General features: G+C 44.8%; 1 protein-coding gene across 4 annotated transcripts in view; it reads left to right on the forward strand.

The window, feature by feature from the left end:
- Positions 1-15516, forward strand: part of jade2 (jade family PHD finger 2) — a 123532-nt gene that overhangs the window by 17937 nt on the left and 90079 nt on the right. For all 4 annotated transcript variants that reach the window (XM_029120651.2, XM_029120652.2, XM_029120654.2 and 1 more), the window contains 2 exons: positions 1449-1512; positions 7160-7245. In XM_029120651.2, coding sequence (XP_028976484.1) covers positions 1449-1512; positions 7160-7245 — 150 coding nt within the window. The remainder of the gene's footprint in view (positions 1-1448; positions 1513-7159; positions 7246-15516) is intronic.

Raw genomic sequence — 15516 nt, forward strand, 5'->3', positions numbered from 1 at the left:
TCTAGGCAGGTGGTGGTCTAGGCAGGTGGTGGTCTAGGCAGGTGGTGGTCTAGGCAGGTGGTCGTCGTGTTGGTTCTTCGGTGTAAAGCTGTCCATGTATCTTTCTCTCTGTCTGTCCCTGTGCTGTGAAGCACTTTATTGGTTTTATAGGATGATGTCATCACCAAGGGGACTCCAGCAGAACTGTTCCTTCAGATGTACAGAACCTCTGGGGAACACCTGCTTCACATTTAACAGTTTCAGTAGAAAAAGCATCTTGAACTAGGGTTGGGTTGGCTTCATTCTGCTTAGGACATGTTTTATACGTGGTGTTTCAAAGCAAATGCACAAAACGACCAGAAAAGTGTACCGGCAAAAGTTTATCATCAGCGTGTGCTTTTTTTTTATCGTAATAAAAAAAATCAAGTATTGTTTTATCGCCCAGCCCAATCTCAAACCAAATTCCTATTAAATTTTTATTTGAAGTGGGAAATACATTCTTCATACATCTCTCTTTCTTCTTTGGCACCTTACACAGGCTTCTTTCTCTCCATGGCTGAAGACATGTCTCAATCTTGACAAGGATTTAGTTTCATGGATGTGATGGAGAGAGGGAGCCAAGTGGGGGCGGAGTGGGGGGGGGGGAATAACCAGGTTTCCTTCCAAGTTAAAAAGCTGCCAGTCACAAACTCCAGTCAGACTGTTTTCACCCTCTAATGTGGTTTGGAGGAGATGAGCGGCTGTCTTAACGGGTGAAACATGACTCCCACTTGGAGTTGCTTTCTCTGCCTCTTTGATACGGCTCTGAGGGCAAAACAAAGGAAAAAACAACAGATCCCTGAAGGACGCATTGGCCGCTGAACTTTGAGTGAGGCCAGACAGACGGAGGAAGTGGCTGATGTAGTAGCAGCACTACACATCCAGTTATTCTGAAGACACATTCTGTTTGGAAGTCTGAATGCCTCTGGTTAAGGGCGCTCTGAGCCAGGCAACAGGAAGAGACCAATAGAAGAGGGAAAAGCCCTGTTTTATGGACACATAAATCTGTGCTCAGTCACTGAAGGCCATAACCAGCTTTTTCCTTTAGTGCTTCTCTTTTCTGGCTCACTGTGCTGTACTCACTATGTGAATGGATGGGTGGGTGAATCAATGGGTGGGTGAATCAGTGGGTGGGTGAATCAGTGGGTGGGTGAATCAGTGGGTGGGTGAATCAATGGGTGGGTGAATCATTGGGTGGGTGAATCATTGGGTGGGTGAATCAATGGGTGGGTGAATCAATGGGTGGGTGAATTTGAAGATGCTTCCCCAGTGTCAACCTTTCCTTGTGCTATAATTTCCTCTGCCTGTCTGTCTCTCTTTCTGCCTGTCTGTCTCTGTTTGGAGCCTCGTTTGACTCGGTGGGCCATGTGCTGTTGCTGATGTACATACACTGCGGTCTCATTGATTTTACCCCATCTCTTCCCTAACAGATGGAGAGTGAGAAGAAGAGGAGAAAATACTCCACCAGCAGCAATGACTCGGACACCACCGACAGTGAGTTTCAGCTGTGTTGGAAGTGAAGACAGGCTGAAGGGGGTGAAGCTGAGGCTTAGAAGTAGGGGGAGGGGGCTTCTCACCAGTGGAGGCTAATTAGTTAGGTGTGAATCATGAGCTGTACGGTGCTCTGACTAAACCAGAGCGATTTACCAACGGGCTAATGCACGCTCCTCAGCCAAACACCCAGGCAGAACATACACCAGGTTCTAAGGAGCTGCTTGGTAGAACATCCTCAGCACCAGGGACACTGTAATTAGGCCCTGGCTCTGCCCCAAATGGCACCCTGGGTAATAGCAGGCCGTTAGATAGTCACCTCATCCACTACTCTCATGCGGTTCCTGTCACCTGGTTCTCTGCCCGCCACAGCCCTTTGAAGTGGCCTGGGCTCAGATCAAACGCACAGGCAGTGTCCAGATGTTTATGCCGGCATCGCCGCAAACTAACTAATTGACTGACTGAGTGATGACGCGAGCCTCAGTAGTGATTGACCCACGCTTGGTTCTTGTGGAAGAAATTATATATTGTTTCTTGTATATAACCATGTAGGTCAACTGAACTTCTCATTTAAAGGTGACATCTGGGGGGGACAAGACACTTGTACCACAAAATATAAAAGTACAAGTACAAAAACATGCTGTATATATTTGTATTCATTTATTGGTGTTCCTCAAGGTTTAATGTTTGGGCCAACTCTGTTCTCTGTAATAATATATATATTTATGCGGATGTCCTTGCTGCTGGCAGCTCCCTCATCAACATCTGTGCCGATGACACTGTCCTGTGTTCAACTGGCCTCTCACCAAGTTCTGTGGTGACAACACAGCAATTTCATGTTTTCTTTTAATAACATCCCACATGCCTCCTCTGACCTTCATCTGCTCCTAAATACCCATAAAACTGAATATATGCTCTCCAGGTAGAGCCTGCCTCAACCTGCCTGACCCACACATATCCTTGCCCCTAATGAGTCAGAGTAAGTCAGCACCAACACGTTTTATATTTGTTATTTTATTAACGCAGTCCTTATTTCATCAGGTGCTTTTTGTGTCCCTGAGTAGTGTTCGCGCACCAGGCGTTGTGGTATGTGGTGACTTCTTGACATGGGTTGGAGTCAGGGCTAGCCTGCATCTGTTCAGCATGGTTATGTTTATTCTTGAAAGGTCTCGATGACAATTTTGGCCCAGTGCTTGTAATTAGGGCAGGCCTTTATGGGTGGCTTTGATTGGGGTTTCTCTGTAAAGTCGCCTTGTGGGGAAGTGAACCTCCACAGCAGCGTCATGTTGACCGTCTCAACCCCAACACAAACACACACACACACACACACACATCACACACACACCATCACACCCCATCGCACACACACACACACACACACACACACACACACACACACACACACACCGACACCCCATCACATACTGACACTCCTTCACACACACATCGACACACACGCCATCACGCACACCAACACAAGCACACCATCACACATGCCTTCACGGACACCATCACACACCCACACACACACGCACACACCCCAAAACACACCAGCATACACACACACCAACATACACACACAACCCCCATCGCGCACATGTGCACACACACACACACACACACACACACACACACCCCTTCACACATACGCACTCCATCACACATACACACACACAGCCCACCTTAACCTTAACCTTAAACTCGTATAACATATGCCTAAACCTGAAAGTAACCTAAAGTCTAACACTAGCTCAAATTATAAGCCTGACCCTAAACCTGAGTCCTAAAGTGGAAGTTGACTTTTTACTTGTGGGGACCAACAAAGATCCTAATCAGGGCAGTTTTACTATCCTTGTAAAACTTGTGGTCCTTATTTGATCTTCTACCAAAACACACAAACATAGAGATGTGGCTCTGAACTCCTGGTGCCTGAAACACCACACATTTAAACCAACAATATGTCACTGGGTACCAGTGGAGCTGCCAGTTATTCTGGAGATTAGTGTCTCTGCTTTCCTGTGTTGCTGCACAGTACTTAGGCTGTCTGAGGTCGGGTCCTGGTCTAAAAATACTGTGACTTGATGACGACCACCACCCTTCTCCACCTGCCTGACTCGTGGACACACGCTCCCCCAACAGTCAGAGATAACACCTCCTGAAACAGTCACCCAGAACAGCCAAGCAGGGGATTAATTCCACGCCTTTCATTAAACCCACTCATGGCTGTCAGCCGGGGCCAGACTTTCCACTCGGCTGATGTTAAAAAGGGTGGAGTGATTCTGAAGACAAGAGTTACAATAGATCCGCCTCCAGCCTTGTTTATTGTCATCCCTAAATATAACAGGGTGTGTTACAAATGATTCCCTATATTAGTGCCCTTGTTCCAATAGGGCTCTGTTCAGAACTGTATAGGAGATTGTTGTTTGGGACATTGTGTACTAGCATGTTGGCCATCGAGGGATTAGAACTATTTTCAACACAACCCTTCAGATGTTGCTTCTGCAGGGTTAATTATCATTGGGTTCTTGCCTAATGTGGAACAAGAGAAAAAACACAATTGACTTGCTGGCAGAAAAAGATTAGCATTCCAATTTTAAGCTATCATATGTAAATTGTTTTAATTGCCAAAAGTGTAGCGATATGTAAGCAGAGGACCCACAGGATGTGGCATATGGCCTGTCTGCTGTGTCTCAGGGCTGTTTAATGGACAACACAAAATTCCCCAGTATAGCCTTCAGCCATGGTAAATTGGCCATATACTAAAAACCTTGATGGTGGAAGTACAGCCAACTAGTGCTAGCTAGCATTAACAAAATCAAAATGCCTTAATTGCGTTTTCCCCCAAACACTTCTGAACAGATATATATCCCACTAATCTCAGTGTCTAGATCTTTTTTTTAAATTTGTATTAATCATTCAAATTTATTTTATAAAGGCCTATGTGCATCATAGAGTGCTTGTGCAGATACCATGCCTGAAACTCAAAAGCGCAAGTAACAAAAGGAATTGATGCACAGTGGCTAGCAAAACCTCCCTAGTAGTGTTGAAATCTAGATAGGAGCGGCACTCTGAGGGGTGGTCAGTCCTCTTTGGATGTGCTCGGTGAAGATCATAAAATGTCCTTTTTGGGCCACATCAGTGACCAGTGGGACAATGAATGCAGTTGGGCTGTGTCCTGAATCTTTATGCAGAATCTGAATCAGCTACACAACCACGGACAGGGACAACCCGGTAGGCTGTGGGCAGTGACAGTAGGAATCATCAGGCAGCAACTGAACCTGCTACACAACTAGGAGGACAATGAGTCTTCAAGCCAGGTAGTTCTGTTGGGTGGTCTCAGGGTTCAGGTTGTCCAAAAATTCAACAGGACAACTGAACAATTTGAGGGAGCTTTCCTTAGATCCAAATGGATACCTCCGCATATAATTCAGACTGACCCTAATGCCCCGTGTCATTAACTAATGCAACGTGAACATTAGGGGCTGAGGCAGAATTGACTGACGCAAGTTCCCAGGAACAAAACTATTGCAGCGTAAAACTCGGGACTGAGACAGGACGTTCTGGAGACATTGTGGACCCATCCGAAGATAACCCTGGACAAGGAAATAAATCCACTCACTTTGGCAAGCATCAGACCCCAAGAAACTATAAACCACCCTGAGTGAGTGCAGCATACTGCCCATAGAGGTCACGTCCATCTCATAAGGGTTAGGGACGGCATCCGGTGACACGAGTAAGCCAGTGACTCCGCCCCCAATGGCATTGTGGAGTGGGAAGCCCGCCAGGCAAAGTCAGCAAGGATAGTGTGTAAATCCAATTCCTTGCCTTTCACCTTCACACCCCTGGGCCAGACTACACTTAATCATAGACTGAAGAGATCGGTATTGAGTAAACACTTGAGACTGAGTCTGCATCTAACATTAATGGTGGATCATTCCACAATTAAGTCCTGCCTCCAACTGTTTGTTTGTTGTCTTGTGATTGTAGTGTATGTACAGTGGATATAAAGTCTACACACCCCTGTTAAAATGCCAGGTTCTTGTGATGTAAAAGAATGAGACAAAGATAAATCATGTCAGAACTTTTTCCACCTTTAATGTGACCTATAATGTGAAAAATTCAATTGAACAACAAACTGTAATCTTTGAGGGAAAAAAACAAAACTCACAATAACCTTGTTGCATAAGTGTGCACACCCTTAAACTAATACTTTGTTGATTCACCTTTTGATTTTATTACAGCACTCCGTATTATTGGGTAGGTGTCTATAAGCATGGCACATCTTAATGTGGCAATATTTGCCCATTCTTCTTTGCAAAAGTGCTCCAAATCTGTCAGATTGCGAGGACATCTCCTGTGCACAGCCCTCTACAGATCACCCCACAAATGTTCAATTGGATTCAGGTCTGGCCTCTGGCTGGGCCATTCCAAAACGTTAATCTTATTCTGGTGAAGCCATGGTTTTGTGGATTTGGATGGGTAATTTGGGTCATTGTCGTGCTGAAAGTTGAAGTTCCTTTTCATCTTCAGCTCTCTAACGGACGCCTTAAGGTTTTGTGCCCAAATTGCCTGGTATTTGGAACTGTTCATAATTCCCTCCACTGACTAAGGCCCCGGTTCCAGCTGAAGAAAAACAGCCCCAAAGCATGATGCAGCCACCACCATGCTTCACTGTATGGTGTTCTTTGGGGGATGTGCAGTGTTGTTTTTGCGGCAAACATAGCTTTTGGAATTATGGCCAAAAAGTTCAACCTTGGTTTCATCAGACCATAACACATTTTCCCATGTACTTTTGGGGTACTTGATGTTTGTTTTTGCAAACATCAGCCGGGCTTGTAAGAAGAGACGCTTCCGTCTTGCCACCCTACCCTATAGCCCATTCATATGAATATGGGAGATTGTTGTCACATGTAGCACACAGCCGCTACTTGTCAGAAATTCCTGCAGTTCTTTAATGTTGCTGTAGGCCTCTTGGAAGCCTCCCTGACCAGTATTCTTCTCGTCTTTTCATACATTTTGGCGGGATGTCCTATTCTTGGTAATGTCTCTCTTGCGCCATATTTTCTCAACTTGATGATGACTGTCTTCACTGTATTCCATGGTATATCTAATGCTTTGGAAATTCTTTTGTACCCTTCTCCTGACTGATATCTTTCAACAATGTGATCCCTCTGATGCTTTGGTAGTTCTCTGCGGGCCATGGCTTTTGCTCTGAGATGCAACTAAGAAAATGTCAGGAAAGTCCTGAACAGCTGAACTCAATTTGTGATTAATCAGAGTCACTTTAAATGATGGCAGGTGTGTAATGGCTTCTATTTAACATGAGTTTGATTGTGATTGGTTAATTCTGAACACAGCCACATCCACAGTTATAAGAGGGTGTGCACACTTATGCAACCAGGTTATTGTAAGGTTTTTATTTTTCATTTTTCCCCCTTGAAGATTTCAGTTTGTTTTTCAATGGAAATGTTCACATTATAGATCACATTTAAAGTGGAAAAAGTTCTGACATGATTTCTGTCAAATTTTTTTACTCCACAAAAACCTGGCATTTTAATAGGTATGTAGGCAAGACCAATTCAGATTGGTGACGTGAAAAATGCACAGGATGAGAACAATGAATTCAATGTCAGAACTGTCTTCTCTGTAGGTCAGGTGACGTCCTGGTCCAGGTCCTCCAAGAACACTGGGACCAGCAGTACCTGGGTCAGACAGGAGCACAAGAAACCATCTGAGGTGAGTGGATGGCCGCTTCATTCCAGACACAACTTGGCTGGCAGCTTCCTTAAATTGCAACCTCTTGCTTTTGTAGCGTGCTACTTGGGTCGAATGTAGGGCCACTGGTCAGAAGTAGTGGAGATGGTGTCAGTTTGGGCTCGGACACTGCCTGGCTGAGTGACGGCTGTGTGTTATGACATTGAAGTCATGGCATGAGTTATGGCATTGAGTTAATAACCATACTGTACACGACTGACTGGTGATTTATGGTGTGATCTTGTTGCCATGGTGGCGGCACTGGTATAATGGTGGATGATAATGCACTGCGGATAATGACTTAAGATAATGACTTGTTTGGTACTACAGTAGATGTCGTTGTGAGCTGCGTGTAGTAGGATGTGTTGAAACCTTTACACAGTGGATAAAGGCCAAATGGAACTCTAAACCCTATTTGGTGTACAATGGTAAAACGTTGCATCATTGAGTGAATAGAGTGCGATTTTGGACAGAAAACCACAGCTTTTCTGGGTGGTCGTTCGTAGGAGGCCATGGTTTTCAGAACAATCGTCACCACTTCAATTTAACTATTTACTAAACCAAGTTAATCCAGTGATGATACGATAGGTTTGTTGGCTAAATATCAGGTTGACAACCCATATGAAGATCCATGAAAGGTGGTCAGTTTTACGTGACCAGGACCCGTAGAGCTCAGGTTAAAAGTAATGCGGTACACCGAGAATAAGGTGCGTTTTGGGACCGATGTCGTGAACCTTGTAAGGTTATAAGGCAGTACCTATGTTCCATCTCGGATGATATGTTAAGTAGAACTCTTGCCACAAGACTGTCTGTAATTACAAGGTTCCTCATGCCTGGTTCTCAATTTCAGCTCTGTTGCTTCAGATGTTTGGCTAGGGACGTGTGGAGGATGGCGTGATGGCTAAGTAGTCCCTAACTACACTGGCACTGTCTGCTCTGAGAAGGGAGTCTTTCAAGCACTCCATAATTAAGTACACAAATCCAGTTTTCCCCCCCAACATTCAAACTACAATGGTGTGCTGTATTTGTGCCATGTATGGTTTATTCGACGCCACGCCACAATGACAAACATGCAAGTTTCTTGTCATTGAGTTTGAGGGATTTTGATTTGATGTGTCGCTCCGTGGACGTGGGCTGGGATGCAGTGTGAACCTGTTGTGTGTTGACTGGTTTTGACAAATAGAAGCTGGGGGTATAATAGCCCAATCTCTTTGCGTCTCTGGAGGACGCAGTGACGGTTGTCAACCCGTTACCAGCTCAGATTTTTTTTAAACTCATATATGACTCATGTTCATTTGGGGTACTCTGCTACTTCACTGCTTGATGAATTGCTGCTGGATAAAACGGGGTTATGGAGTGTCAAACTATTGCCCCCCCCCCATTTGTGAGAGTGAATCTGTCTTCAGTGTGGTTAAATGTAAGTGACCAGGTTCATATTTCAGGGCATGACATTCTGGTAAATTAGTCAATGGAACACCGGGCCAGTGTAAGATGAAAACTACTTGCCCGAATGAGTGAAATACTGTCCGGGTCTAGATCTGTCAGGAAAGTGATTATTCTGATAGCAGGGGATTTTCTCTCATTTCAACAGAACAATTAGCCTACGAGGTAAGTAAAATGTAAGAACTTCTAAATAACTTTTAAAGACATGCCTTTATTATTGAATTGTTCTAGCCTATAGAAAACATGTTTGTTTACCAGTGGACACTAATGATGTGTCTGTGGTAGTCAGCCAGTCTTGCCATTTAAAAACAATGTCTTAAGGAACTCTTTACATAGAGCTGTAATCAACATTCAAGGTTCTTCTCATAATTAACACACATGGTTTTACTGCAACAATTGAAACAAATGAATGTGGTTACAGCACATTAAAAGAAAAAATCACAAGTTAACCATTTAAGAGTAGTAGAACGTCTCCAAGGACTTTTCATTTACCAAGTAGAGGGATGATCGTGAGGGGATATAGTTGACAGCATAGTTTGTATTCCTACCATACCATAGTTTGCTTATATCAACTTTGAACATCACCACCCCCAGACCAATCCAGACAAAGTTTAAGTATTTCAAAGCTTAATATGTCAGCAGTTGGTTGGGCCAGCTGGTCGCAAAACCTACTCGTTCAGTCTAGGTCATAGGTCTTCAACCCTCTCTTCGGGACCCCCCAGCCATCTCACAGTTTAGTTTAGCTCACCTGATTCAACCGGTAAGGGCTTGTTAATTAGTTAAGGGTGATTCAGGTGTGCTAGCTCTGTGATACAACGAATAGATGGAATGGCTGGGGGCTACCCAAGAGAGGGTTGAAGACCTATTGTCTATGTGGAATGGTGGTGTGGAGAAACCAACTGCTGAAAATCTGTCACCTCATCCTTTTTTGGTTTTGCCATCCTATTTGAGGGCTTGAGTAATTTTGCCGAGAAGATTGGGCAAAAGTTGATGGAACCAGATGTGCTTGTGCTTGTGCTTATTATTATAACTGCGGTATCTGCTCATGTATTGACTAGGAGTATATAAAGCTGCTAGTTGAAAGATGTTCCCAGAGAGGAGCACTGCAAACACAAAGCTTCTGTCTGCTATAGTGTTTGAAGCATGAATACTGTATGTGTGTGTGATATTTTAAATAATGTATGTGTTTTGTAGGATTTTCCAATCACATTTCCAATCACTCAGTGAATGAAAATTGCTTATCGAATCAGGTGTGTTAGTTTAGGGTTAAAAGAAAAATGTAAAACGTCTGGGGACCCAGAGGAGAGGTTTTGGGAACCCTGGTGCGAGAGGTTTTGGCAACCCTGGTGCGAGAGGTTTTGGCAACCCTGGTGCGAGAGGTTTTGGCAACCCTGGTGCGAGAGGTTTTGGGAACCCTGGTGCGAGAGGTTTTGGGAACCCTTTGCAAAGTGCCTTTGTAATGTATGCAGACGTGAAACCTCTTCACACATACCTCGCTACTCTTCAACCCTGAAGAAATGAATGGAACTTCGTACAAGAACTAGAGAGAGAAATATCTGGATGTTTTGGTGTATGAACTTGCAAGCTAATAATATTGGTTGAATATTTTATATTACCTTACAGAATAATCTAAATTTTTACAATTTATATTAACAATAGAGAACATTTATATTCAAAGTTTCATCAAGTTTTATTTCTTTGCAGTGGGTTGGGCCAGCTGGTAATAAACTACTTGACTGTATGGAATGTTTGGGTGATGAAACCAGTCTGTCACCTCAAATCCTGTTTGGATTTTGCCATGATTTTATAGATATGTTTGTTACCGTCAGGAAGTGGGGGAGTTTTGATCAAAATCTAAATGTTGCACGCAAAAACCATGTGAAATGACAGAGGAAATCCTGCCTAAACATGGGATAGTTGCACGGTAAATATCAGACAACCCAGAACGTCCTTCTAAGATTAGTTTACCTGAATTGTCCTGACTTACATTTGCCAAAAGCAAGTAAAAAATCTCAAACTGATTTTGAGTATTGCTGTTCCTTGCCCAACCGAATGTACGGCGCTCGCTGCAGCTCCTTTCGATAGGTAGAAACAAATGAGTGGATCCATTGGTTACCAGACCCAAACCACTGCAGGAATGTGCAGAGGAGGGTGCCCTCTTCCCCCCGAGTGAGCAAAATTAGTGGGTGCTACCCGTCTGTCAGTGCCCGACCCAGTCACTGGCTATGTGGCATGCCTTGCAGACTGTACCCCACCGATCAGTCTGTGCTGCTCTGCATGTTGACACCAGTTGCCAACCTGACAGAAGAACCTGATTCTTAAGATCCACGTTTACTGCTATTTAACATGAACATTAGCCCCGGCCTGGTGGCGGGCAGAGGAATATTCATCACAGAAAACAAATGACTAGCTTCAATCTGAAGGCTGACGTCAGGAAGACTTGAAACAGACGAGTAGCCAGGATCCACTTCCCGGTACCGAAGAGCTTGCAGCCATGGCTCGTTCTGTGTTAAAATGGAAATGCTGCTCCGAGTGCACACCTTCAATCTGGCAGCATTTGTTTGTTAGTCATGTGTGACACCACTGCCCTGGTGTCCCTTTGTGTTTAGCGTGCCATCGTATTCGGGCCAGTTGACTTGGCCCACCTTCACAGCACTGATTGTCAACCTTCACAGCTTTGTTGGCCTGTCTTCACAGCAATGATGCTTCATATTGACTTAAAGGTAAACTTGGTTATACAATCTGTGCTAATTCTTTTTGTCTTTCTTAACTGGGTCATCTTTCCCTCATTCCAATGCCATTTAAAGGATACAGACAGTGCCTGAGCCACGTTATTCCATATTATGATATTTGCATTCCCTGTGCTGTGTGGGACATTGGCTCATTGTTGTATCTCAGTCACTTTGACCCATTTTTGAAAAGCTTCAGTGCGGGAGATGGTTGACATTTGCAAATGGGGAGTTTGAATTGAGTGTGCAGTCAAAGGCGGCTGTATTTTGAGAGAGGCTACTGATTGACGTGACCTTTGAATGAGGCTTGCAATTAAAGTGAATAGAATAGCCTTGCTCAGTCAACCATCATTTACGGCGGTTTGTGAAGGAGCCTGTCGTTCATGGAGAACTTAATGGGCTCATTTCAGAAGTGAAGTGTTACAATAATGAGTATTGAATCACTTTTCTTTTTTTTTATGTGTTCGCGACAGATGTGCATTTCACTAACTCTGCATGAGGCAAAAGGTACACTGGCTGTATCGACCATTGATTCCATCTTCTCTGTCCTACATGGTCTTCTGTGGTTCTGTTCAAAGAATGCTGTATAAAGGATACAGCTATAGCCTTGCTGATCTCTCTCTCCACACACACACACACCTCACATCCATGCCTAACTGTGGGTTATCCATCCAGCCCAAGGATATCCTCCCTGACCTCCTGAGGGAACAACTTTGCTTTAGAACAGGGAACTGTGGATCTCTAGGAAGTTTCAGACCACAAGCATCCCAACCTGGCCAGAATGCAGGCCTATGTCTTTGTCTGACTATGCGCTGGCCCAGCTCATAGTCTGTGTCTGCGCTGGCCCAGCTCATAGTCTGTGTCTGCGCTGGCTCAGCTCATAGTCTTGTGTGTCTGCGCTGGCCCAACTCATAGTCTTGTGTGTCTGCGCTGGCCCAGCTCATAGTCTTGTGTGTCTGCGCTGGCCCAGCTCATAGTCTTGTGTGTCTGCGCTGGCCCAGCTCATAGTCTTGTGTGTCTGCGCTGGCCCAGCTCATAGTCTTGTGTGTCTGCGCTGGCCCAGCTCATAGTCTTGTGTGTCTGCGCTGGCCCAGCTCATAGTCTTGTGTGTCTGCGCTGGCCCAGCTCATAGTCTTGTGTGTCTGCGCTGGCCCAGCTCATAGGCTGTGTGTCTGCGCTGGCCCAGCTCATAGGCTGTGTGTCTGCGCTGGCCCAGCTCATAGGCTGTGTGTCTGCCCTGGCCCAGCTCATAGGCTGTGTGTCTGCCCTGGCCCAGCTCATAGGCTGTGTGTCTGCCCTGGCCCAGCTCATAGGCTGTGTGTCTGCCCTGGCCCAGCTCATAGGCTGTGTGTCTGCCCTGGCCCAGCTCATAGGCTGTGTGTCTGCCCTGGCCCAGCTCATAGGCTGTGTGTCTGCCCTGGCCCAGCTCATAGGCTGTGTGTCTGCCCTGGCCCAGCTCATAGGCTGTGTGTCTGCCCTGGCCCAGCTCATAGGCTGTGTGTCTGCCCTGGCCCAGCTCATAGGCTGTGTGTCTGCCCTGGCCCATATTTTGTTTATTAGGCTGTGCGTCTGTCCTGGCCCATATTTTGTCTGTTGGTCTGTTCTGCTTCATGTGCAAGAGCTTGTTCTGATTTACACACAGAAGAAAAGTTATTGGAAGAATATCATGCAGGGAAGGTTTCCAGTTGGAGTCTGATGTCCGGGCAAACGAGGAAATGTTATTCTGCCTCTCACTCATTCTGTCTCACTCCTTCTTGTTCCATATGACATTTGATCAGAGTGGACCGCTCCTGTTCCTGGCCTCTTGGTCTAGTAGCTCCTGTTGCCAAGATGGCCCTGGTGCCTGGGCCTGTGGCTCTGTGATAAGGTCAGATGTGTCCAGTGACTGAGCCTCAACTCCCCATCACTGCTTTGGAGCGGCATCAGCTTTAATCGGCTCTGGAGTGGCCTGGGATGAGAAGGGAAAGACTAGAGATGTTGCCTGCTCTGAGGCATGTGGGGCTTCCAGGATTATTAATATGTCAGTTCATGAAGTAAAGTGGAATTGACCGTACCTCTGTGGCATTCATTAATGCTCATCATGCTGGAAGTGGGTGATGGGAAGTGCAGTTTTAATGAGGATCTGGATGTGCTGTTTCAGGAAGAGATGTTCAGAACAGTGAACTTCAGCTTTTCAGAATAACATGGCCAATATGGATTGTGACTGCGGAGGAGTCTGAACCTAAATTTTGCTGGCTACAACCTTATGTAGCTACGTAATAGGAAGCCTGATATAAAACTGTTCTGGTGGGTATTAGGATTTGTTCAGGATAGACAAACACTTCGCTGGCTACACGATTCTCTCGTCTTTTCACTTGACATAAAAGTTATCGTCTCTTATATTGATAGATACTGTATCTGTGTCATTCACAAATGGCTATTTAGCTGTTAAAACGGCCAGTGGCAAAAGAGGATTTGTTCAGGATAGACAAAAACCTTCCTGGCTACAAACTTCAGTAGCTATGTTAAGGGAAGCCTAAAATTAAACTGTTTACTGTTATATTGCGACTATTTCTGGTGGATTTTTGAATGATGTCTTAGGATTTCTTCAGGATAGACCAACACTTCCCTGGCTACACGGTTCTCTCGTCTTTTCACTTGACGAAAATGTCAGTTATCGCCACCTATATTGATACAGTAGTTATTGTATCAGTGTCATTCACGGATGGTTATTAAGCTGTTAAAACGGCCAGTGGCAAAAGCCATACAGTTCATAGATGCTATTTGTGGTGGAGGTAAACTTAAGAAACATTACTCAGTTTAACCCAATGTTTAATGGTGTCTAGTGAAATATTCAAACTTGACAAAATTATATAATGTCAAGAGGCTATACTGGCACCTGGCAAATGTACTGCTCTGTGGCGTAGTGGTTAACAACACTGTCTTTCCCGAGGGTGACCCGGGTTTTATTGCAGGCCGGGTGAGCTAGGCTTGCCTGGGTTCTTTATAATATTTGAATTATTTTTCCTAAAGTTATATATCTCAATGTCTTTAAAATGTTTAAACATTTATACCCCTACTCCAAACCAGATAACAGTACTATTCGCATTGATTAATTCTTTTTGAACTACAATATTTTGCAGAATAGAGAGGCAGAAGCTGTGTAGACTTGTAAATGATCAGCTGGTGCAAGAATAAATCCAGTAAGTTTATTATTGAATACAGGATTATAGCACCCTAGTCTATACAACAAGCCTTTGCTCAGTACCTGAACTCGAGAACTACAGGTTTGGGCTCTTGGTTTGATATGGAAGCTTCTATCTCAGTGTTTGCTCTTTCTAAAACAAACAACGTATTTATAGGCTTGGATTATTCTATGAATTCTTGATCATTTCTTTAATCCAGGATTTTTTTTAACTTGAGGTTGTTAATCAGTCTAGGATTTCTGGGCAAGTTATCAGAACGTTTGCAACATTAGGCCTTGGCTAAAAAGTAGTTTTCTACTCCTGGCACAGGTTGCCTTTTGTGAATGGCCTGTCTGGTGTGTGCTGGGTGAAAGCATCTGCGTGCGTGATGCCAGTGCCTGTTGTGTATGGCAAAAGCAGCAGCATCTTGCCAGCGTCACGGTCCTGGGATGGTACAGAGGTGGAGGAGGCAGACCTTGGTTGGGAAGTGTCTTTCCTGGCCCATGTTGTGTCCCTTCCTGTTGGGCTTCTCACACCGGGCCAGTCACTTGGCGTCTGTGGTGAATGTGTGTAGAGAAACGCCAAACTCCTTCAGACCTTTTAACAACACCCAATCATTCAATCCACGCGGGTGCTAAGATTAGCCGCCTCTCTGCGTGTTGACATCTTTCGTGACGCTGAAGCAGAGGAGTCATGGCTCCCGGTACTGAATTCCAGTTTTTTTTTTTTTCCTCGTGGGCCTCAAGTGTAGCGGTGAGTCAACATAAAAACCTTTTGAAATGCGTAACGCTTTCAGAATTCAGTTAAATCTGTTGAAGTTGTCTGTTTGCGTTTACCTCCAGTTTTTTTTTTTCTCATTCTAAATGGCCTTGAGACTTGAGGCAGCCCTGTAGCGGTATCAGCCCTCCCAGGCCGTC

The sequence above is a fragment of the Esox lucius genome, chromosome 7 (genome assembly GCF_011004845.1).
Source record: "Esox lucius isolate fEsoLuc1 chromosome 7, fEsoLuc1.pri, whole genome shotgun sequence".
NCBI lineage: Eukaryota > Metazoa > Chordata > Actinopteri > Esociformes > Esocidae > Esox > Esox lucius.